This window comes from Eptesicus fuscus, chromosome 17 (assembly GCF_027574615.1).
Source record: "Eptesicus fuscus isolate TK198812 chromosome 17, DD_ASM_mEF_20220401, whole genome shotgun sequence".
In the NCBI taxonomy this organism is placed as follows: Eukaryota; Metazoa; Chordata; class Mammalia; order Chiroptera; family Vespertilionidae; genus Eptesicus; species Eptesicus fuscus.
The window spans coordinates 47,768,665-47,791,694 of NC_072489.1; the positions used below are offsets into that span (position 1 = coordinate 47,768,665).

The window sequence follows — 23,030 nt, forward strand, 5'->3', positions numbered from 1 at the left end:
CTTTACAGATATTTCCAAGACCTACATTCGAGTAAGAGGTATTAGGGAACTTCAAAAGTTGGTGAGCTTTAAAGGCAAATAGAAATGTCTCCTTTTCCTTTCCCTAAGATTTTAATCTAAGAGAAATATATATTGAGCAGAGTCTCATACAGAGAAGGTCAAACCAGGGCTTAGGTAATTCAAAGAGAGCTTGTCTCAGCCCATTCAGGCTACTATAAGAAAATGCCATAGGCTGAGTGGCTTATAAACAACAGATATTTCTTTCTCAAATCTAAGATTAAGACACCGTAAGAGCCAGTGTCTGGTGAGAGGCCACTTCCTGGTACATAGATGACACATTCTTGCTGCGTGCTCACATAGCGGAAAAAGTAAGGGAGTTTCTTAGGTCACTTTTATAAGGGCACTAATACTATTCTTAAGGGCTTCATCCTCATGATCTCCTCCTGAAGTCCCTACCTCCTTACACCATCACTTTGCAGGGAGGTTTCAACCTATGAAGTGTAGTGTGGGACACAAACAATCAGACCATAGTAGAGCTCAGCCTATTCTTTGGAGATAGTCATTTATATGTCTCAGGGCATACTTATCATCAACATTCTTATATCATTTTTGTCTCAAAATGATAAAATTCCCAAGTCACTTAATTTACTATAGTAGCACTAAATGCTAGGCAAAAATCACTAAGTTATAATGCCTCAAAGCCAGATCTGGACCTGGTAACATCGTCTCAGACCACAGTCTGAGAGTCTGTGCATGGAAAGGGTGGAACGCAAAGGCCCTGGAAGTGTCTCTTCAACCACTCTTGGGCTGGGGCGCCAGTTCTGACAGCACACACTTCCTCTATCTGTAGCTACGCCTTTCCTCGGGGCATAACTATGTAAGTAACACTGGTGAGGAAAACATTCTTCTATTTTCTCCCTGAATGATCATACCACAGTCTTAAAGTGGTGACCATATAACTCACCCTAATGCACCCAGTCCCCCACATTGGTTTCAGAAAGCATGACCAAGAAAATGACATGAACACCAACTTTAACTCTAAAATCAGAAAAATGAAAAGTCCATCATTGTTTAATCAAATACTGATCTGAAGAGAGAAGATAGCAATGCATTAAAATTGTTCTGTGCAAGCACACATAGGTGTGTAAAGATTCAGGGGGAACAACTGTTCCCTCTGGAAAAATCATAATCCTATGGCCAGTTTCAGGCCAAGTGCTCAATGGGACATTTTAAACTGGGAAGTCTAATCTGATATTTAAACACACTATGAGACTTGGTTCCAAGTATCTTGGGCACTCAGATGATAAAGACAGTGTCATCCTACTCACAACTTGTTGACTGTGCTAACAACCTAAAATTAATCCAAGAGTCAAGAGGAGTTTTAAATGGGCAAGAGTGGCCTGTCCTTCTGCCCAGCCCTATTCTGTCTGTAAAACTCCTGATCTTGAATAAAGACACAATTTAAATAGCACTTCCCTTTAAAGAGTTGCCTCCCACTCTCAGGAAAAATTAGTTGTCTCCCACTCCCATAGCACTTTGCAGAAAACTCTGTTACAGCGATTATGCACTTATCTCACTAAATTGCAATTATCTGTTTTTGTGTCTGTCTATTTCCACCAGAATATGCACCCTCGAGGGTAAAGATCAGGTCTTACTCATCTTTATATTCTCAGAGTTCAGCACAGTGCTGACACAACAGCCACTTAAAACATGTTTTAGGATTTTTGTTATTAAAGAAATGCATGCCCGTGGTAAAAAATTCAAAACGGTTCAGAGGAGTAGAAAGGGAAAGGTTAAAAGTTGCCTTTCCACCACTCAGATCATTAGGCCCATTACCCACAGGAAATCACTCTTAAGAGATTCTTAAAAATGCATAAATACAATATTCCTCTCTTGCATCCCACACCCAGCTAACCCTCATATAGGACTCTCAAAGCTGTCTCCTACGTAAGGCCCACTGATTCTTATACAACTTGACACCGTGGGTGCAAAACCCCGAGGGCAAAAGGCCAGAGGAGGACTGTGGGTACAGCAGAAAGGGCACAGTCCGACTAGGAATCGGTTTTACTGGGCATTTCTTATGAGTTGATAACTAAAGACTTCTCTCCACTCACTGACAATTTTCCTCTCTTGTTTTCATCCGTCTCTTTCTGTGATTTATTGTGTCACTCCATGTCTTTCTTTGTCTCTCCATCTTCCTTTCTCTGTCTATGGTCTTTCTACCTCTTTGTCTCTCTTCTATTTTCCTCTCTCTTAATCCACTTCTGCTATTTCTGTCTCTGCCTATGTCAACCTCCCTCTCCCTATCTCTCTATTATTCTTTCTCTGTTTCCAACTCTCAGCTTCTGTTATCTCTGTCTCTTTCTCTTGGTTTCTTTGTCTCCTTCTCAAAGGTTGTCCTCCACTCAGCTCTCACATCAGTCAACACCCTTACCATAGCCTTACAACACTATCTAATATTACATGTAGTACATCTGTGTTTAAGTTGCTGTGAATGTATAGAAATGCACAAGGATGCACACATCTGCTGCCAGTTCTGTTAAGAGTATTCTCATTAGGCACACACTCTCACTCTCATGTACATATATGATGTAGGAATTGATATCAAGGGCAAGACAGAGACTTAGATTCAAATTGAAATCCATGCTCCTTTACTGGGAACTGAAAACGACCAGAATTTGCAGAAGGTGTACCCAGGTTGGAGAAGCTGCCTTCAGATCTCGCTGGAATTGCATCGGGAGGATGGTAAACAAAAGGCCTGGGGGGCCCCACTGCTGCACACCCCGAGGAGAGACAGAGTGGCCCTGCTGCTCTGCAGACAGCCTGGGTGTGGGCTCTCTCCAACCACAGTGATTAGAAGCAAGTCAGGCCACTTGAGTGTAGGCTGTGGGTCTACTGCCTGGAATTCAGTTCTAATGAGACCAAGTTCACTGACTCGCTTGTTCTTGTTTGTTTTGTTTTTCTCATTTTTCAAATAACATTTAAAAATAACTCCAGCAAAGCATGTTTATTGAGAAAAAACAACAGCAAGTCTATGGACCAAAAAAAAAAAAAAAATCACCTACAATTCCAACATTCATCATAATCACAGACATTGTGTTGCTTTCTTTTTGCAAAAGTGGAATTTAATAGCATATAGTAAAATTTTTAAAAGTATTGAGCCTCTATTACGTCCAGGTATACTTCTAGGGACTTGGAATATACAAGAAAGCAATTCAGACAAAACAAAACAAAAAAAAAAATACAAAACCGTGACATCATGGTGCTTACATTTGTACAATTTTTTAACCTCTTTCCCCCGCTCTGGCATTCTGCGGGAGGTTTCCCAATTCAACATATATATTTACAGAAGCAATATTTTAATGGTTGAACATTCTACAACACTCACACACAAGGCAATGGGTTATTTGTTTTATGAGAAAAGCCAATTTCCCCCCATGAAAATAGCAAATAAAAGAGCAAATATTTAGCAAGCAAGTTGTGATATAAATTAAGAAATATATATTTGGTCTTAGTCGTCTTTCTGGAACAGAGCTCCTAAAACCCTTGGTATTGCCTATGATAAAAGTGAACAGGGTTTCTTTTGTTATTTCTTTTGTTATGTTAATAAAGTGACTTTTTGGAATGTAAGTTAAGATGGGGACTGGTTATCAGGACAACCAACCATGTGATTGGAGGGTTGGAACTTTCAGTCCCACCCCCTGGACCTCCAGGAAGAGAGGGGCTGGGGGTTAAATTGATGGCCAATGGCCAGTGATTTAATCACTCATGACTATGTAATAAAGCCCCTGCAAGAATCTAAAAGGACAGGATGGACAGCTTCAGGGTTGGTGAGCACGTAGCAATTGGGGAAGAAGGGCATGGAAGCTCCTCGCCTCTTCCCCATCCTTGCCCTAGGCGCCTCTTCCATCTGGCCATGCCTGAGTTTTATTCTTTTATAATAACCTGATAATCTAGTAAGTAAAAGGTTTCTCTGAGTTCTGTGAGCAGCTCTAGTAAATTAATTAAACCCACGAAAGGGGTTTTGGGAACCTCCCCTCAACAGAGAATCCATCAGAAGCACGGAAGATGACCTGGGTTAGCAACTGGCCCCTGAAAGACTGTGCCCTCAACCTGTGGAATCTGAAGCTATCTCTGGGTAGATAGTGTCAGAATTGAGTTAAATTGCAGGATACCAGCTGGTGTCTGAGAATTGCTTGTTGGTGTGGGGGAACCCCCCAAAACTCGCCCCCCACACACTGGAAATTAGATCCAGAACTCTCTGAAAAGTATTATGTGCAAATAGCCAGAGATGATGAGAGAGATGCCAAAAAGAACAAGACAGGGTCCCAGCCCTCATTAGAAGAAAATGAAACTAGAATGAAAGACCATAAATGCAGAAATGGAAGCAATATCATGAGTAACATATTACACATATCTTTTAGCAGGCCATACTTGAACATTATAATTACTAGCATAAATATAAACAAAATAACAATAATAAAAACAATGATGATGACAGCTAGCCCTTTAAGCATATTTATATTTATTGTCTTTTTTAACCATCAAGAAACCTTACAAAGAGTATACCATTATAGTTCCCAGTTTACAGATGAGGGAACTAAGGCAACAAGTTATAAAGTTCATTGCCCAAGTTCACATATCTAGTAGATTCTTGAGTGGAAATTGAAACCAAGCACTAACATTATGTTGTATGTAAAATAATGCACTCTTGCAGCCACCTAAGACATGCCTTTCCCATGGTCCTTCAGATAGTCAGGAAAAATAATTGCCCAGAATATATTCAGGGATAGAAATGTCACTATGGCAGAAAGGCTTCATCTCCCTCTCCTTGGGGGACCATGCTGCTCCATGCAATCATATTTCCTCCTCCAAGGAGGCTTCCATGGCTCTTCACCATCGGGGCCATTGTTTTTATTGAGAAAATAACGCGGGGTGTGGGGCTTCCACCTTTATCTTGGGGAAATCAAGCACACTGACATGACATTGTGCAGACGATGGAAGGGGTTCATGAACACCAAAACTCACACAGGAACCTTAGGGGAAAGATTTTCACGTTTCCCTGTCCCTAGTCATCTCCCAGGAGTTTATAAAGCATACAGACTCCTAGTCCCCATCAGCAGACTAAAAGCAGGTCCCCTGAGGACACACTGTGAGAAGCGTGGCCCTAGGTGCCCAGTGACAGAGCCCATAGCTGCCCAGGTAAGAATTCCTCCAACAATTCAGCAAAATGCAAGTCAGGATAAACAGGGCTGCAGACAGGTCCGAAGCAGAATGACAACCAGGCCTGAAATAGCCTTTCTCCTCTTTAATGATTCGAATCAAGAGTGCATGTTGGGAGTGACAAATTATCACACAGGAGGAGTTGACATTTAAACCCAAGAGTGCATGCTGGAAGTGATGAATAAGGAGAAGACCTTTCACTTTTAACCACACCGCCCATCGGCCTTGGAGCAGAAGGATGATGACCCTACAATTTTGTGTCTCAATAGCCCTGCTGCTCTGGTTACAGGAAGATGACTGGAGGCATCAATCCATTGGCTCCAGGGCACAACATGATTAGGTGGTTGTCTGATAGCATGTTTCTTATTAGCACTTTCTTGAAAAACTGTACAAGTTGTCCACACTGTCACTCCAGGGTCATTAGCCAGCAGGGAGAAACCAAATAGCGTATCCCACACATCCTCCCGGGAGAACAAGAGAACCCTCATTAATAACCCCAGGTGTCCCACTCCTGGGGAAAGACAAAGGTTAAGGCTGGAGCAGCTTTTTACCAAGTAAAGTGTATCAGGTCAGTGACCTGAGATCGGGGCCACATGAGGGGGAAAGCCCTGAGCTGGGGTGCTCCTACCGAGTTCCCCTACCACACCCCGGCAGTGACCAGTGGATCAGAAAGATACTCTTTTAGAGGTACAACATGATCAAAAAGCAGCAGCTTTAGAACCAGAAAGGGCACAAATAAAATTCCAGCTCTGCCACCTTCTAGTGGGGTGACCTTGGGAAAGTTCCTAAGCCTGGACTTCCAGCGCTTTGGAGGAGGAATAGTAATACCTCAAGTTTGTAAGCCTGGTGTGAGGATGAAGTGAAATTATGTGGTGATGCTCTAGAATGTACTTCCAGGGAAGCTGTTTACTAAATGGGTGGTTATTTATGTTACTATTGCTAAGAGGGACTTCTCTTATAATCACAGTATCTTATCTGGCTACAGAGAACTAACCCTAGCATTCAACCAACTCTCCTTTGCTCCCTTCCCCCATTCCACTCCCAAAGACAGAAGAAATGGAAAAGGCCATAGCTCGTAACTCAATTACTAGTATAATCCTTGAGCAAATAAAATCCATTAGTATCAACAGAGACCACTTTAGTTGACTACCGCTGCTCAAACACTGATACTCTAGGTTCCCTTGACTGAGACAATACTTCAAGTTATGTTAAACGAGATTTCATCTGCATAAGACCATTAAAGAGGAAAAGGTGCTACTCCACTCTCCTCCCCCAATCCCTTGCTGCAATGAGCCGGGTCATAAGTAATCTGATCTCTGAAGTCCATTAGCTGTGGAACACATATGGTGGACCTGCCCCACCCCCTTTCCATCTGGTAATCACCATACTGTTGTCTATGTCAGATTCCATCTTTGTTTCCTGCCAGTGGCTTGATAGCTTTGTTCATCACAACTGAGTAGAGTGGGCACTTCTGAAGAGTAACCATGATGCCTCCATGAAGCCTGGCTTTACCTCATGGTGACCATGCCCTTGACCATGCTTCTTCGCTGCCATCCCTTTGGGCCACTTTGGCCACATTGTTTGACTGGTTTCCCCTCTGGGACACACAGATACATTTTCTATACTTTCTAGTCAGAGACATAGCACAGTAAATTGAGATGCACACAACTATCTATATATATAAAAGCCTAAATGAACAAACAACTGATCAACTGAATGACCGAATGACTGGTCAACTGGTCACTATGACATGCATTGACCACCAGGGGGCAGATGCTCAGTACAGGAGCTGTCCCCTGATGGTCAGTGCACTCCCACATGGGAGTGCTGCTCAGCTGACCCACGGATGCCAGACACTGAGCTCATGGCTGGCAAGCGCAGCTGCAGTGGTGCAAGCCTCTCCTGCCTCCATGGCCAAGCTGAGGGACCCCACAGGTGCATGAATGCGTGCACTGGGCCTCTAGTTTTACATAAGGGTAGTGACTTCACATAAGCTGGCAGGGAGTCAAATTAATTTACCCTCCCGCAATCTGGCCAGTAATATTTCTAACCAAGAACTTAAACAAAAGGAAGTCCTTTTGTAAAAAGTGTGTGTACACAATGTCAAGGTAAAAAAGAAACAATGGTGATTCCAGCTGAGATTTAATGTGCAAACAAATGCAGTCATGTCTTTAAGGCTTGGAATATACCCATACTCACTAGAACATGGATGTATATACTCTTTGCTTAAAGCAGTGATGGGCAACCTTTTGAGCTTGGTGTGTCAAACTTCGCCAAAAAACTGAGCATAACTCGGGTAGTGTGTCACTTTGAGGAAAAAACTAACTCCAAGACTCTAGTCGAAAATGTTTCATCCTCAGGAGCAGCAAATGTTTCATCCTCGGCATGCGGCCGCGTGTCATCAGAAATGGCTACGCGTGTCAGTGCTGACACGCGTGTCATAGGTTCGCCATCACTGGCTTAAAGCATATTTTAATAACTATTTCTAAGATTAAAACTTGATGCAGGCTCATCCCTGGCCCAGGCCCTGGTCAGGGCTCATGCAGGAGGCAAACAATCAATATGTCTCTCTCACATAAGTGTTTCTCTCTGTCTTTCCCTCTCTCTTCCACGCTTCATAAAAAAAAAAAAAAAAAAATCAATGGAAAAATCTCCCCGGGTGATGATTAACAACAACAACAACAGAAGATTAAAACTTGAGTTAAGCATAGTTTACATTTAACATAGGTTAATTTCCTAGATATAGATAGGAATTTTTATATCCCTACTCTCGACCTTTACACACACCAGCCATTCAGCTCAAAATATCCTTGTCTAATCTCCATCTCTTAATTAAAATCTTCTTTATGTTTTGGGGCTCAGTGGAAGCACCAGCTCTGCAATGAAGCCTGAAGACCACCCCATTCAGAAGACATCATCCTGCCCCTGAACTTCCACAGCATGTTACACCCTCAGAATACACTTTTTTTCTGCTGCCTCTTCACCAGATTCTTTAAGTCCAAGAGAGAAAGTTCTATGAGGGCAGGCATTATTTCTTTTCATCTTTGTGCATCACTCCACCTATGTCCCTGTTATCATTGGCTGACAAATATCAGGACTCAACACATATTTGCAAAATTAGAATGAAATAATTTGTGTAACCCACTTAGCATAATGCTGCCACACAGCCATATCTCTTTAAATGTAAGCAATTATTATTCTTTTAAATAATAAAATTCCATTAGCATTTGTACCCTAGTCTATGAGTTCCTGGGGTCCCTTCCAAAAAGGATGTAGATATAGTTTCCAGAGTCAATATTCATGTCAATTTACTCTAGAAAATCCAATTAAATATTTTAATGGAAGTTTACTTTCTAATTTCATATTAAGCAATTCTTTATCCAGAGATAGCAAGTTCCTTAATATAAAGGTACTAGAGGCCCGGTGCACAAAATTGATACATGGGAGGGTGGCGGGAAGGGTCCCTTCAGCCCAGCCTGCACCCTCTCCAATCCGGGACCCCTCGGGGGATGTCTGACTGCCTGTCTTACAATCCTAGAACACTGGCTCCTAACCACTCACCTGCCTGCCTGATCGCCCCTAACTATCCCCCCCACCCCCCGCCAGCCAGATCACCCCTAACTGCCTCTGCCTGCCAGCCTGATCACCCCCAACTGCCCCCCATGCCGACCTGGTCACCCCACACAGCCTGCTGCTTGGTCGTTTGGTCACCCCTCACTAACCCCCCATGCCGGCCTGGTTACCACACGCAGCCTGCTGCTCGATCATTTGGTCACCCCTCACTAACTCCCCTGCCGGCCTGGTCACCCCACGCAGCCTGTTCGGTCGTCCGTTCAGTTGTGATGGTCACTTAGGCTTTTATTTAGATAGATGATGCAATAAACCCAATAAATAGTTTTGCTGCAAATTCACACTGAAATGAATACCTGTTTGGATCTCAAGTGACTAGATTTCCTATAAAGAGATATGTATATGAACCATAGGAAAAGGAAGAATCATCTATATAATAAAAGCTTAAGCGACTGTTATGGCGGATCGACCAGTCACTATGATGCACACTGACTACTAGGGGGCAGATGCTCAACACAGGAGCTGCCCCCTGGTAGTCAGTGCTCTCCCACAGGGAGAGCGCTGCTCAGTCAGAAGCTGGGCTCACAGCTGGCAAGTACAGCGGCGATGGCTAGAGCCTCTCCCACCTCCACAGCAGTGCTAAGGAGTAGCGAGCTGAGCAGTAAGGAGCAGCAAGCAGGAGGGAAGTAAGGAGCGAGGGGTCCCAGACTGCAAGAGGGCGCAGGCCGGGCTGAGGTATGCTCCCCCCTGCCCATGCACGAATTTCATGCACCGGGCCTCTAGTATGAAATAAAAGGCTTGCTTACTACATTTTACTTAAATGTAGTAAGTGCACAATCCCACAACCTGAACAAACTATTAAATTAAGTTTAACTTGTAAGGAATTTCAGTGGCACTCTAGTCTGTTAGTGCCATTTTATAAGGGACAAAATTAAGACCACGCCATTTTAACAGGCTGCTACTACATTAGTAATCTCTGCTATAGTCGCGACTATAATCCAGGATTTTTCATTCCCAGTAGAGAATTATTTCTATAACTAACATACAAACTAGTGTTTATTGAGCACTTACTATGTATCAGCCACTTAATATACAAGTCAAGTCTTCAGGGGGAAAAAAAAAAAGCTGCAGAAGATGTTCTCTCCCCATATTTTAGTTAAGGAAACTGAAGCTCAAAGAACTTAAGTGTCTTGCTCAAGGCAAAGCACTGGTAAGCAGGAGAGCTAGCATTCAAACGCAAATCTGTCTGCCATCCTCGTCACACCACAGTAACATTCATTAATAGCACAGAGCACTGATCAGAGAAGGGGATGGTGTGGGCTTCTTGAGAAAGCTAAAATCTTTTGTCATTTTACTTTTTTAAAAAGGTCCAAAAAAAAGAGAAAGAAATCTATGTCAAAATGTATAGTCAAATCAAGTGTTTATTTCTAACCTCTGTATAAAAGCAGGTATGTAATTAACTTAGAAAAGGAATCTGTTCCTGAAAAGAACACCAGATCTGATCGCTGAAGGAAGGCAAGCTACCTCGTGCTTAATGAATCACCGGTTGCAGATCCCATGTCTCACTAAAGATGAAGAGGTGGGTGGATAAGAGAACAACCAAACCACTACTTAAGGTAAAGAGTGTGATGTGACAGGCACATTTTACAGTCCCTGCTTTTCTACAAGTACCTGGAGCTTCCAGCTAAGACTATGCCTCCTCCACCACCATCTGAAATCCATCCAGGACAGGATTATTGACTCCAAAATGTCTGAATTTTTCTGTCCTACCTTAACGTCTTTTTTCCATTTTATGGACTTCTTTTTTTAAACTTATCTTTATTGTTGAAAGTATTACAAATGTCCCCTCCTTATCCCCGCCCCCCATTGACCCCTCCTACCTTAAGGTCTTTAAGACAAGCCATTCCATGGGGTTTTGGAGTCAGATCACTTTGGGTGTTGGTCCCTGGCTTTGCCAGGAGCCTTTTGTATCCTTTTGGCAGGTCCTTTAGCCTAAGGAAGCCTCAGTTTCCTCCTCTATGTAATGGGAATAACTTCTACTAATCACACGTTTTTGTCAAACTTAAGTGAGATGATGATGAAATAAAAAAGCATCTACCAAAAGGCCTGACCCGAGATGGGACTCAACTCAGTTTATTCACTAAGGGTGGATGGTAAATGCCAAGTCCTAGGACAACTGAAGCAAACAGGTATGTGGGAGTCAACCAGACTCTCATGATCGATGAGAAATGCAGCATTAAAGATTCCATAATGGCCAAATATGTCAAGTAAAAGCATCTGTTAACAAATCTTATAACACTGTTTCCAGTAAGGAGGGGACATGGCGGTGAATTGAAATATTTAAATTGACTCCAGCATAAATATATGAAAGAGATATTAACACTTGACACCCACCTATTACCTAACAAGGATTTTATAAGGATTCATGAGTGTGGCACTTTGAAATTTTTTGGAAATAAGGAATAAACACATGCCCCATCACACATACATGCATAGACAAATATATATATTTGAACGAAGTAAGGATACTGTATAAATTTAGATCAGGGCACAGCATGCCTGGGATGAGCAGGGTAGCAACAATATGTTCTTGCTTATGACACCGAGCTCATGACAAATGATTCATACCCAGCACCTTTCATGCCAGAAGATCCCCCCCCCCCCCCCCCCGCCAAGGTGTTCCACCAACTCTAGCAAACAGTTCCCATCAAGCTAGACTGCAGTGCAGAGGAATCACATCACACCCACGACGAGGCAAAACAGCCCTGTCTTTACCCAACTGTGCAAGTCCAACAGCTGGAGGGGGCGGGAAGGAGGTGAGAGAACTACCCAGAATTCCCCAGGAGCCTGACAGGCAGCCTATAATTACCATACATTTACACCTTCCATGCAGGTATTCTTGTCATCAGAAGCCCCACTTATAAAGGCTTTTAGCTAAAGGTGAGATGAGTTCCTAGGATGTGTATTGCCTGTGGCCCTGAATGCATTTGGTGGTGGTGGGGAGGGAGGGGGGCTATAGGGGAAGACAATTAAATATTTTAAAAAATGAGAGTCCCTATGTTCCCTTCAGGTTTAGGTTCATGGATTCTAGCTCTAGGGGGAAAGTGGTGAGAGGAGCGTTCCAAACAGGTGTACCGCACTTAGCAATCACACTACACTCTTACGTAAAACACAAACAGGAAGAACTCAAACTCAGGTCTCCACTGCTTTTTATGCCACGAAGTTGGGAGGGGTAGTTTCTTTCTGCCTTTCTTCCCTTGAAAAAAAATTTAAAAACTTTGTCTCACCTATGAATCTGGGCCAACTTTGTTTTGGAGGACCTAGATACAGCTATGTCTCTTCCTCTACCATCTGTACATACACACCAAAAAAAAAAAAAAAAAAAAAAAAAAACACCCCCCCCCCCCAAACCAATTAGTGTGCAAGCAGGCAGGAGTGAGAGGGCAGGGAGAAGGTGTCCTTACAAGAATAAGAGGCTTAAGAGAGTAGAAAACTCATTAGTTAACCTGAGTTATGTACTCAACCCTCTGACATATACCATCCTGAATGTTTCCTACATTGTCCTCAGACTTCCCTGCGTGTCTCCCATCCAAGTCCTGACCCTAATAAGCCCCGCTGGGCTTATAAGCACCATTAAAAAAAAAAAAAAAAGGCTGGCAATGCCTGGCACCATTTCTTAAGTGGAGTTTAAAATTTGCCAAAGATGTACTCTTCTTGTCTCACTCTTTCCAACATCTTTCAGGAGACGAACTAAAGGAGAGGTCTAATGGGTGAGTGATATTTTACAGCTTGAATTACATTAAAAGCCAGAAATATTTTGAATCCAAAGTCCTTTACTCCTTGATACAACAGATGTAATACGTTTGATGTGTTTAAAATCTCCCCTTAAAGCCAGAAGGTTTGAGCTAATCACTTAAAGCAGTGCGAAAGTTATTCAATTAGTTTAAGATTCAAGTTCAAACTGGGTGATTAATTTTAGTGGTTATGATAGGAAAGATATGATAGTGTAAGGTAAGGAATGAGGGCAAGGGTCTCCGGAGCTTGAACGAAAAGGATTCAGCTTCAATTACTGGATTAAACCAGTCCTGCAAACCATATGAAAACCACAGCCTCAGTCATGAAGGCTAAATTGTAGGGAATACCCTGCTGACGCTCCCAGAACAGAGACATCAATACGAAATGCTATTTATCATGATTTGCCTTAATACAATTTATATGTGTGTGCCCAAGGACTCCATAATGACAGGCTATTATTTAAAAACGTTCCCAACTTTCATTAAAAAGCTGACGATGAGCACAACTCACTAAATTGGCACGTCCCTGGGAAGGTTTCTGGCAATTACATCACAACTGAAAACATTTTGAAAGGTATCGGGCGCACAGACTGTGCATATTACAATTACTACAATCTCACTAACCGGATGGAAGATGAAACTTTGATTTATTTCTTTTCATTTTACTCATCCTTGCTTTTTATGAGCTTCTTGTCTGCTTAACGGCAGCCTAGAGAAGTTTCCACACTTTTACATCCTCTTCAGCTGTTACCATCAAAGCTGGCTCTTGACTATTTCAGCTCATGGAGGTTTCCAGGTGCAGCTCAAACGGGAACCGCTACCTCGGATTCCAGACAGGCAGGCTTTTCCAAAAATCGAAAACCTTCAGGGACTTGGCCAATACTCGTGGACTTTCACTCCCCCCAGTGTCAGCCTCCTGGAACCCCGCAACCCCTCTCCCCGCTTCATAAAGGGGGGCTACGTCTTCATTTGTGCTCTTCCCCAGAGGAGGTCAGGCAACCGGGAGAGAACAGGGAGTTGTTGTCGCTGGGATATGTCTGATCTTCCTGGGACTGGTTTTTGCCAAGAACACAACCACCCATTCACAGGCTGGAAAGCCCCAGCTCTCAAAACACACTGGCTGGTGCTGTGAGAAGATGCTGGGGAGTTCCCCTCCTGAAACTTGCACCCACGGGGTCCCCAGAAACAGACACCACCTTATCCATCCACTTCATTTCTCTTCCCTTGTTCGGGGGGGTAAGGGGGCCAAGGAGCTCTGCATAAAAATAAAATAAAATTTAAAAAACCTCAAAGTCCTATTGATCTTATTTGCGCTCATCCGTAAGTCTAGCAAGTAAAGGGAAAGTCACTTGAGGGATTGTCTGCCTGCCTGGAGAGTTAACCCTTTCACCACCACATGCAGAATACTTTACTGAAGCCCCTCTGGCTGGTCTTCAGATCCACACTACTACACCAATGAGGCCAGAGAAGCAGGGAACGGACTTGCCTGCTCTGTTTGAACCTTTGTTTGGGGCGTGGAGAGGACGCTGATGGTTGTGGTGGGAAGAAGCGGGGAGGGGGAGGGGGGAACTCCCAGCAGGTAACAGGAAAACATGAACTCCTGGGGCGGGGGAGAGGGGGGACCCGGCCAGACTTTAGTTTGCAGCATCTTTTCAGTCCAGAAACCCCATTCTCCAAACTCTCCATCACATCACACAGCCGACTTTAACCCTTTCTTTCTTTCGCCCTTTGCCCTCAGCCCCATTCTACTCACGCTGCTGTTGTGGCCGGACCAGTGGACCATCGCCTGGTTGTGTGCTGAGTCGCCCGTCAGGGCGAACGTGGTGCTGGTCAGTTTCAGCTCCTCCATCCGGAAGCGGGTGGCTTTGTCCGGGTCCCGCTCCGGAGTCCCGGGCTCCGGCTGCCCTCCGTCCCGCAGTACTCCTCGGGGGCTTCTACTCGAGCCCTCTCCTTGGTCCGCCTTCTCCCGCTCCGCTCCACTCCGTCTCCTCCGGCCGGAGCGTGGAGCGACCGCCGCGGGCGCCCCGGCGTCCCGGACCCGCTCCAGGGACAGCGCTCGGTCTCCGGGGGCCACCGAGAACAGGGGGCGCCCAAGGAGGGGCGGGGGCGTGGCAGGAGCCCTGCTCGGCGGCCCCTGGTGAAGGGAGCCCCCTGGGGTCGGAACCCAGCGTGGGCCCGAGCTGGGGTGCAGCTGGGGGCAGCAGGAGCCGCCGCCGCAGGCGCCCGGGGCGCAGAAGACCAGGAGCCCTGCGCCCGCGAAGAGCGCGCTCAGCCCGGCCGAGGAGCCGCCGGCGGCGCCAACTTTTCCCATCGCGGAGCGGAGAGCGGCGGAGAGGGTCCCGGAGCGGAGGCGGCGGCGCGGGCTCTCCGCGGGCCGGATGGGGAGACAGGCGCTCAAGACCCCAACTCCATCCAAGTTGGGCAGCGGCGGGGCGGGCGGAGGCGGCGCCGGGCAGGTGGCGGCCGCTCGCCCAGGCTGGGCTGGAGCCGAGCACGGGTTCGGACGGAGCGAGCCGCCGCCGCCGCCGCCACGCGGGGGTGGAGCCGAACTGAAGTCGCGGGCGGAGCGGGCGCTGGCGCGCGGGCGGGCGGGCGACGCGGGAGGGAGGGAGGGCGCTGCCGGGGCTCCGGGCGCCGCGTCCCGCTCGCGAGCTGCTCTGTGTGCGGGCGGCTGCGGGGACTGGATGCGCCAGCGACCCTCCCCTTGGGCGCACTGGCTCTGGCGCTGCCGCCGCCCGCTCCGCGCCGCCTCCCGCTCTGAGCCCGCGCGCCCGCAGGGCTCCTCTGTGAGTCCGCGCGCGCCTCCCGCGGGGGCGGCCAGCTCGGAGCTGGCGAAGTGGTCACGGTGTTAGGGACTATTCCCGTTTCACTGTTTCTATCGGTCTCTGTGGCTTTCTCCCCCCTCCCCACCCAGGTCTTCTCCACTTTAGAAAAGAGGGATAGCTGGGCTCCTGGATTTTCCCTTCCTAGTCTCCGTGCGCCGGCATCCTGACCTTACCGGGAGCAGAGTCTGTGTCCAGGCCCGGGGCAGAGTCCCGAAAGGCTACAGCGGAGAATGATGTAATTAAATGATGAGCGGGGGAGGGGGAGGATTCCCATCAATGATCACATTCAGATCCCTTTCCTGACCTCCAAAGGCCCTCCCTGCATGGGAACCCCATCTCCCTGCATGCTGTGGGCGTGCATCTCGGCTTTCCTAGGAGACTGCAAACTCACTGAGGACAGGAAGACCCAATGGTGAGCAAGTTGGGAGCAGTGACCAGTTTATGCTGTTTTTATCTTGAGGGCTTGACACAGTGCCCTACGTGGTAAGAAGTGTAAGTCATGAATCCAGTGGGTATGTATTGTGGGTTCATGTATTATAGATGTACTAGAGGCCCAGTGCATGATTGAATTATGCACGTTTGGGGGGGGGGGGGGGGAGCTGGGTGCCTGTCCGCTGGTGCACCAGCAGGGCGGAGGCTTCTGAAAGGCCTGGTGCCTGAGCCAACAGGCACCCAGCTCCCCCACTTTTGATGGTCAGTGGTGGGACGTGAGCTCACTGTCCCAGAGGCCACTTCTGTGCCGCAGCACAGCCATGGTGCAGACGCTGAGCTCGAGCCACCACTGGCGACAGGAGCTCAGCGTCCCGCCGGCCCAATCAGCCACCCCGGCCACCCTGAGTCCCGCGCCTCCTGGCCAATCGCGGGCATAGCGAAGGTACGGTCAATTTGCATATTTGTCTATTATTAGGTAGGATTATATGTATTTTAGATCTGTGTGGGATTAAATGCAGGAAAGGAGGCGTGGCGCTGTGTGTATATCCGGTCATTGGTGCCTAGCCCGGCGCTTCTAAAGGGCCCTCAGACTAGTGGCAATCTCTGGCTCTCCAAGGCTTTCCGTGAAGCGGTGGCATTAGAAGCCCTTTGAAATTCTTTCCATTCCTAAAATTATGCGATTGTATGATTATAATGTCTGCCCAGCCCAGCTCCCCTGCTACTGTTCAAAAGTTCAGATGAAGATTTATAGCAGGTGAATGGGCTTTGAAAATTACAAAGAATTTCTCAATCTCCAAGCCTTTTTCAGATAGAAAGTATGCTTCTAAGAGTTGAAATACCTTCACATTTCTTTGTAGTCTTCATGTGCCTACTAACACTTCCCCTCATAAGGCAACTATTACATTATTCAATGAAGACTTACTGACTGAATAAATGAATGCCACAGCAAAACAGTACAATTTCCCATTTCGAATTCGATTTTTGCCCATTTTCCCACTTGCAGAGGTAACCTTACTGAATTCTGAGTTTGCGATGGGACCAACTTGAAATGAACCGAGTGACAATTATTCTTTAGTTAATAATAACCCTTTTTTTTAATGCTTTCCAAGAGGAATTCCTCATAGCAATCCAACCCAGAGTTGTGTTACAAAAATTAATTTAAATTATTGCTCTTAGGACAAATCCCAGGAGGGGCAGGCTCCTTGCCTATAAATGCGTGTATTTAACAGGACAAACCAGGGTCCTCTTTGTCATTAGGGGAGACACACTCTGTGCTTCCTTCCAGAAGCGCCTTTAGTGCACACACCTGAGCCTTCCTGTGAAAGGAACCCTGCCTGGCAGGTGTGGCTTCTAGATGGGGAGGGGAGAGCCAGGGGTCCTCTCTTCTCCCCAAATTGCAAGTTTGTCAGAGCCCAGGACAGCTCTTTTCCTCTTTCCGAAAGGTTTTCAGAGCTTTGCACGATCATTTGCTTAATGCCTCCTTTCCAGTCTGGATACCTGCGTGAGAATTCCTCCAAGAGAGGAAAACCAGATTCAGGAATCAGAACCCAAGTAAGTTGCCATCCACATATAGGACTGGGACAAGTGAAATGGAAGAAAAGAAATCAGTGGATTAGAATTTTCTGGTCTTCATCTATCATTGCGAAATGTAGATTTCTTTTGGTTTCAAAATTAAGTTGTTCCTGAAGCCCTGGTACAAGTAGAGCAGATTTTTCCTCCCCAAAGTTGACAACTCCCATCTTTCAAAACACACCTATTACAATGGCCCCTTTAAAGTGAAAGCATTTCCGGTTCATTTGCTGAGAATTCATAGAAGGCAGACACTTTTTTACTGCCTGGTTTTAATTAGTAATTTGAGAAGCAGGTTACACAGATATGGATGAAATTGGCTCCACGTGTTGTATTGTGTTTTCTTTTAATAAATTCATTTTCCTATATTATGGCTCTGATCTCCATGACTTTCTGGTCAATAAGCAGAAAGGGAAAGTGCCAGAAATTTCCTAGACCATCCTCTTTTTCCAGAAGACTTGAAGAAATAGGTTAATTAGGGAGGAAAGTGGGGTAGTCTATTCAAAGTGTTTTTATTCCACCAACCCACTAGGCACCCTAATAGGTTTTATTAATACAATGCATTAAGCATGGGTCATTTATTAGGAAAATAGTTGATATCAAAGGCCAGTAAAGAACATGGATCTGTAATTCCAATAAGGAGTCTTTCATTGTGCATATGAAAAATAGGCCACCCCCGAGTCTAGTTACCACCCTTCATCACCCGGACTAGCAATAGAACCTCCTGACAGCTCTCTCTACTCCATAATTGCTGTCCTCCAACTTATCTCTACAACGGTCATCATCAAAGTGTGCGGGAAGAAAATAATGGCTTTATTGCCCAGCCAGTGTGGCTCAGTGGTTGAGCATCTAACTATGAATAAGGAGGTCACAGTTCGATTACCTATCAGGGTACATTCCCGGTCGTGGGCTCCATCCCCAGTGTGGGAGGCAGCCAATCAACGATTCTCTCTCATCATTGATGTTTCTATCCTCTCTCCCACTCCCTTCCTCTCTGAAATTAATAAAAAAGGAAAACAATGGCCTTATTAATACTTAATTACTGATTAACATTTATATATGTTGTGTGTCTCTGTGTGTTTTTTACAAACTTTACTTCAGCTGAGACCTATCATTGTATCATAAAATAACACTTTACAGATTACATTAAACTACTCAAAGTCATAAGACAAGTTAGTGTAAGAGACAAGGCTTCAATCTAGGTATCTTATTCCTAATATGTTTTTGACATTATGCAACACTATTTCTACTCCTAATCCAACTCATAGCAGATAACGTTTATTGATGATTTACTATGTGCCACGCACTATAATTAGAATCATTTTCAGTAATGTTGAGCAAGCAAATTTGGAAATAAGTAAGCAAGTTTGTTTAGGCTGAAGGGAAAATGTATTCTCCAATTAATATTTGCTTTTATTCAAAGTAGGGTGGAGAGGAATATTAGAGCGAGTGGTGTATTTGCTGCACACATACCCTTACTGCATGAACTACAGTAGCTGTCACGTTGGTTTTCCTTTTCCCCTTTTCCTTGTTCTCTCCACATCTGATGGACACTTTGGCCTTGGCTGCACTAAATCACATTATATGTCTCGTCAGTAGAACAATGTCTTTTAATAGCTCTCAAAATACTTGGTTCCCCTTGGATACCATTGAGACAGGGTGTCTTGCATTTCAGACCAATTTTGTGAAGAACCAAAGAAAGAAAATGCGAGAATAACATGCAGACTCTTCTCATGGCCTGCCAAAGGGGTGATGGAATCAAAACAAGACAAAACAAAACAAAAACTCCCCTTTAAAGTACTTTCAGGTATCAATAAATACTAGTCCAGTAATTGTACTTCTTTTCATACACCCAATATTTGTGGCTTTAAGAGAAGGGGTTAAACCCTCTTAACTGTGAAATAAGTCGAAGATTATCATCCTCACTCATAAGGATGTTGTAAAAGTTCATTCAATTTCATGCACCCCTTAGAGATAAGAATACTGCTTTGTATTTATGTAACTGCTATTTCATCAGACCTCTAAACAGTGTTTCCCCCCTCATTTAATAAATCTTGCAGCAGCTCCAAAAGATAGGTAGGGGGCAGATTTTGCCTGCATCTTACAGAATAAAAATGAAATTTATCTAAGGTCATAGAGTTAGAGAGAAAAAACTTGGAACTGAATTTTGTTGTCCTTTCCCCCCCTCCATTTAGTTCTAATCCACCCCCAATTTGTATCAATATGTATTGATTGTATTAAAATTCACATTATTAAATAATGTATTAAACATGAATTAAAATTCACATTATTAAATAATGTATAAATAGGTATTAAAATTCCACATTATTTTTTGTTTAGCTATTATGCATTGCTTATGCAATTATTTCAGGTTTCAAAAAATAGTTTGTATAATTCAAAAGGAAGAGAAGCATGAAGTAATATCACTGTCATTGTGTGAACTCATATATGCATATATTTTTCCCATTCAAAGAGTCATACTTAATGTGAAAGAGATAAAATGTACACTATGACTAAGTTTATTTAGAGACATATTATTAGACTTTTAAAAATACACCTTTAGCCCAGGCTGGTTTGGCTCAGTGGATAGAGCCTCAGCCTGAAGACTGAAGGGTGCCAGGTTCGATTTCGGTCAAGGGCACATGCTCGGATTGTGGGCTTGATCCTCAGTAGGGGGCATGCAGGATGTTTCTCTCCCTCCCTCTCCCTTCCTCTCTGAAATCAATAAAAGTATATTTTTAAAAATAAAATAAAAATAAACCTTGACCAAAGGTCTTAGACTGTATTTCAAATTTTCATTATAGTCTTAAAATGATCTGGAAACTATGAAAAGTAACTTTTATCATCTCTCTCTCTTGTCCTCTTCTAGTCCGTTCATCCAACATAAAAAGGCTTTCAGGTATAAATCCCAAAACCAACATCATAATCCTTTTTGATTCCGTTCTCCTTGAAAGTGCAAAGAGGAAGAAACACGCTGGGAGCACATTTCACTTCTGTTCTTTTGGGAGTCCTGTGCAGAGGCAAGAAGACAAAAGAAACAGAGAGCTAGCCCCCAAATTCCTGGAGGGCTGCTGAGATGACAACCAAAAGCCCCCAGATCACAAGAACTCTTGGTTATTTTTGTCTCTTTTCCAAAGAACTAATCCCAAAATGGACAAGGTTAATACGGAAGCCAAGTTCTGTAGATTTCTAGGGCATAACATTCCAGCTGAATACAACCCTATAACATGTTCAGCAGCTACTGAGAAGTAAGATCGTGGGGTGTTTTCTCTCAAAGAACAAGAGTAACTTGCAAAGAAAAGGCAGAAACAGCCCTAACTGGTTTGGCTCAGTGGATAGAGCGTCAGCCTGCGGACTGAAGGGTCCCAGGTTCGATTCTGGTCAAGAGCATGTACCTTGGTTGCTGGCACATCCCCAGTAGGGGGTGTGCAGGAGGCAGCTGATTGATGTTTCTCTCTCATCCATGTTTCTAACTCTCTCTCCCTCTCCCTTCCTCTCTGTAAAAAAGTCAATAAAATATATTTTAAAAAGAAGAAAAGGAAGAAACAAATCAAAGAATAACTAGCACCATTGGGCAGATATCTCCGACAGTATGTTAATCTCTGGTAGCAACACAGAAGTACACGGAGGAGGAAGGGAGGAGAAAAGATCAAAGTTTATTGTGTCTATCTGCCTCTGGTGCTTGGAGACAGTGCAGTGTGGGGCATAAATTACTCAACTTTGAAGCAAGATCCTAGTTTTAAATCCTGTATGTGCCATTCCACTAGCTGAACAATAGCAATGGACTTTCTGAAGTTCTGTTGCATGATCTGTAAATGTAAGTTACGTCACCTTCCTCGTGTGAGGCTGTTCTACAGGGCGCAGGGCAAATGCTCCCCACATGCCAGCTGTTTTTCAAGTTATTTCCACTTCAAGGTAACAACTGTTCTCCATGTGCTTCCCTACACTGAAGACAAGTAAATTCCATTCCTTTTAAAAAAAATTATAAGTTTATTTCCTTCTAGATACAACACAAAATTTAAAGACCACCATACTTCATAACATATAACAAGAAGATTAGAGGACGGGGGTTGGAACTCAGAAGCTGTGCTTTGGAAACAGATGGAAAGGATGGGATAAACTACTGAGTCTTGGTTCTTGTCAAAGAGGCTTCCTTGTGAAATCAGTGTACTTATAAAATTGTTCTTAGTTACTGTAGCTTTATAATAGATCTTGATATCTTGTGTGAAGTCTCCTACTTAGTTCTTTCAGATTGTGTTAGAATTACCTTGTTAATTAAAGGAGAGAGAGGGAGAGAGAAGAGAGAGAGAGAAATTCGGGTTTTTTAATGGGATTGCATTGTATCCATAAATCAATTAGGGAAAAAGTAACATCCTAAAAGAGTCCTCCAAATCGTTAATATATTATTTTCTTCATTCATTTACATTTTCTTTGAGTTCTTTTAGCAGTATTTATAAGTTTTCAGTGTCAAAGCCCTGCACATCTTTCAATAAATTATTTCCAGGTACTGGAGGTATTTGGTGGCATTGTGTATATAATCTCTTTACTAGAGGCCCAGTGCACGAAATCATGCACTGGGGAGGAGGGGTGTCCCTCAGCCCAGCCTGCACTCTCTCACAGTCCGAGAGCCCTCGAGGGATGTCCAACTGACACAGCGGCGGGAGAGGCTCCCCAGCTGTGAGCCTGGCTTCTGGCTAAGCTGCGCTACCCCTGTGGGAGTGCACTGACCACCAGGCGGCAGCTCTTACATTGATCGATTGCCCCCTGATGGTCAGTGTGCTTCATAGCAACCAGTCATTCCTCTGTTCAGTCAATTTGCATAGTAGGCTCTTTATATAGGATCTTAACTTTCAATTAAATGTTGATAGTATATTGAAATAAAATTAATTATTACATTAATTTTGTACCTAGTGGCTGTTTTTACTTATTAATTTTAATATTTCTTAGATTACTTTAGAATTTTTATGTTCCAGATCATATCATGTGCAAATTAAACTTCTATATCCTTTTTTCAAATATTTCTAATGTATACTTTATTGCTTTTGCTTTGGCTGGGAAGACAAATACAATATTGAATAGAAATGGTAGCATTGGGCGGCCTAATATGATTGTAGTGAGCTCAGGAAAAATAGAGTGAAAGGTTCCATTATTTCACTATGAAATATGTTGTTTATTGGGACTTTTGTTTGTGCAAATGATGCTATGGCATTAATACTTTTCTTTAATTTATAGTTGGCTGACATTTTATAAAGCAAAAAATAGGTTTTCATTTTATTACACACTTTTTCTGCATCTTTTGAAATGGCCACATATTTTTCTCCTTTGTTTTGATTATTGAATGTTAATCTAATCTTGCACTCCTGAAATAATTTCCCCTTGAATATAATCTATTATTTTATTGATGAATCTTATTTGCTTATAATTTATTTTGTGTTTTTTTTACAGTTACATTCATGATCTATCTTATTCTTTAATTTTCCTTATTCTTTAATTTTGCATTGCCATATTCAGATTTTGGAACCAAGGTTATGTTGGCTTCATAAAACAAATTAATGTGTTCCCATTTTCTCTATCTTTTGGGGGGATGTGTGTAAGACTGGGGTTAGCTTTTTCCCTA

General features: G+C 43.9%; 1 protein-coding gene across 4 annotated transcripts in view; it reads right to left on the minus strand.

Moving 5' to 3' along the window:
• The window catches only part of SORCS1 (sortilin related VPS10 domain containing receptor 1), a 467,090-nt gene extending 452,192 nt beyond the window's left edge, over positions 1-14,898 (minus strand). For all 4 annotated transcript variants that reach the window (XM_054729115.1, XM_008144286.3, XM_054729116.1 and 1 more), the window contains exon 1: positions 14,341-14,898. In XM_054729115.1, coding sequence (XP_054585090.1) covers positions 14,341-14,898 — 558 coding nt within the window. The remainder of the gene's footprint in view (positions 1-14,340) is intronic.
• Between the last annotated feature and the right edge of the window lie 8,132 nt (positions 14,899-23,030).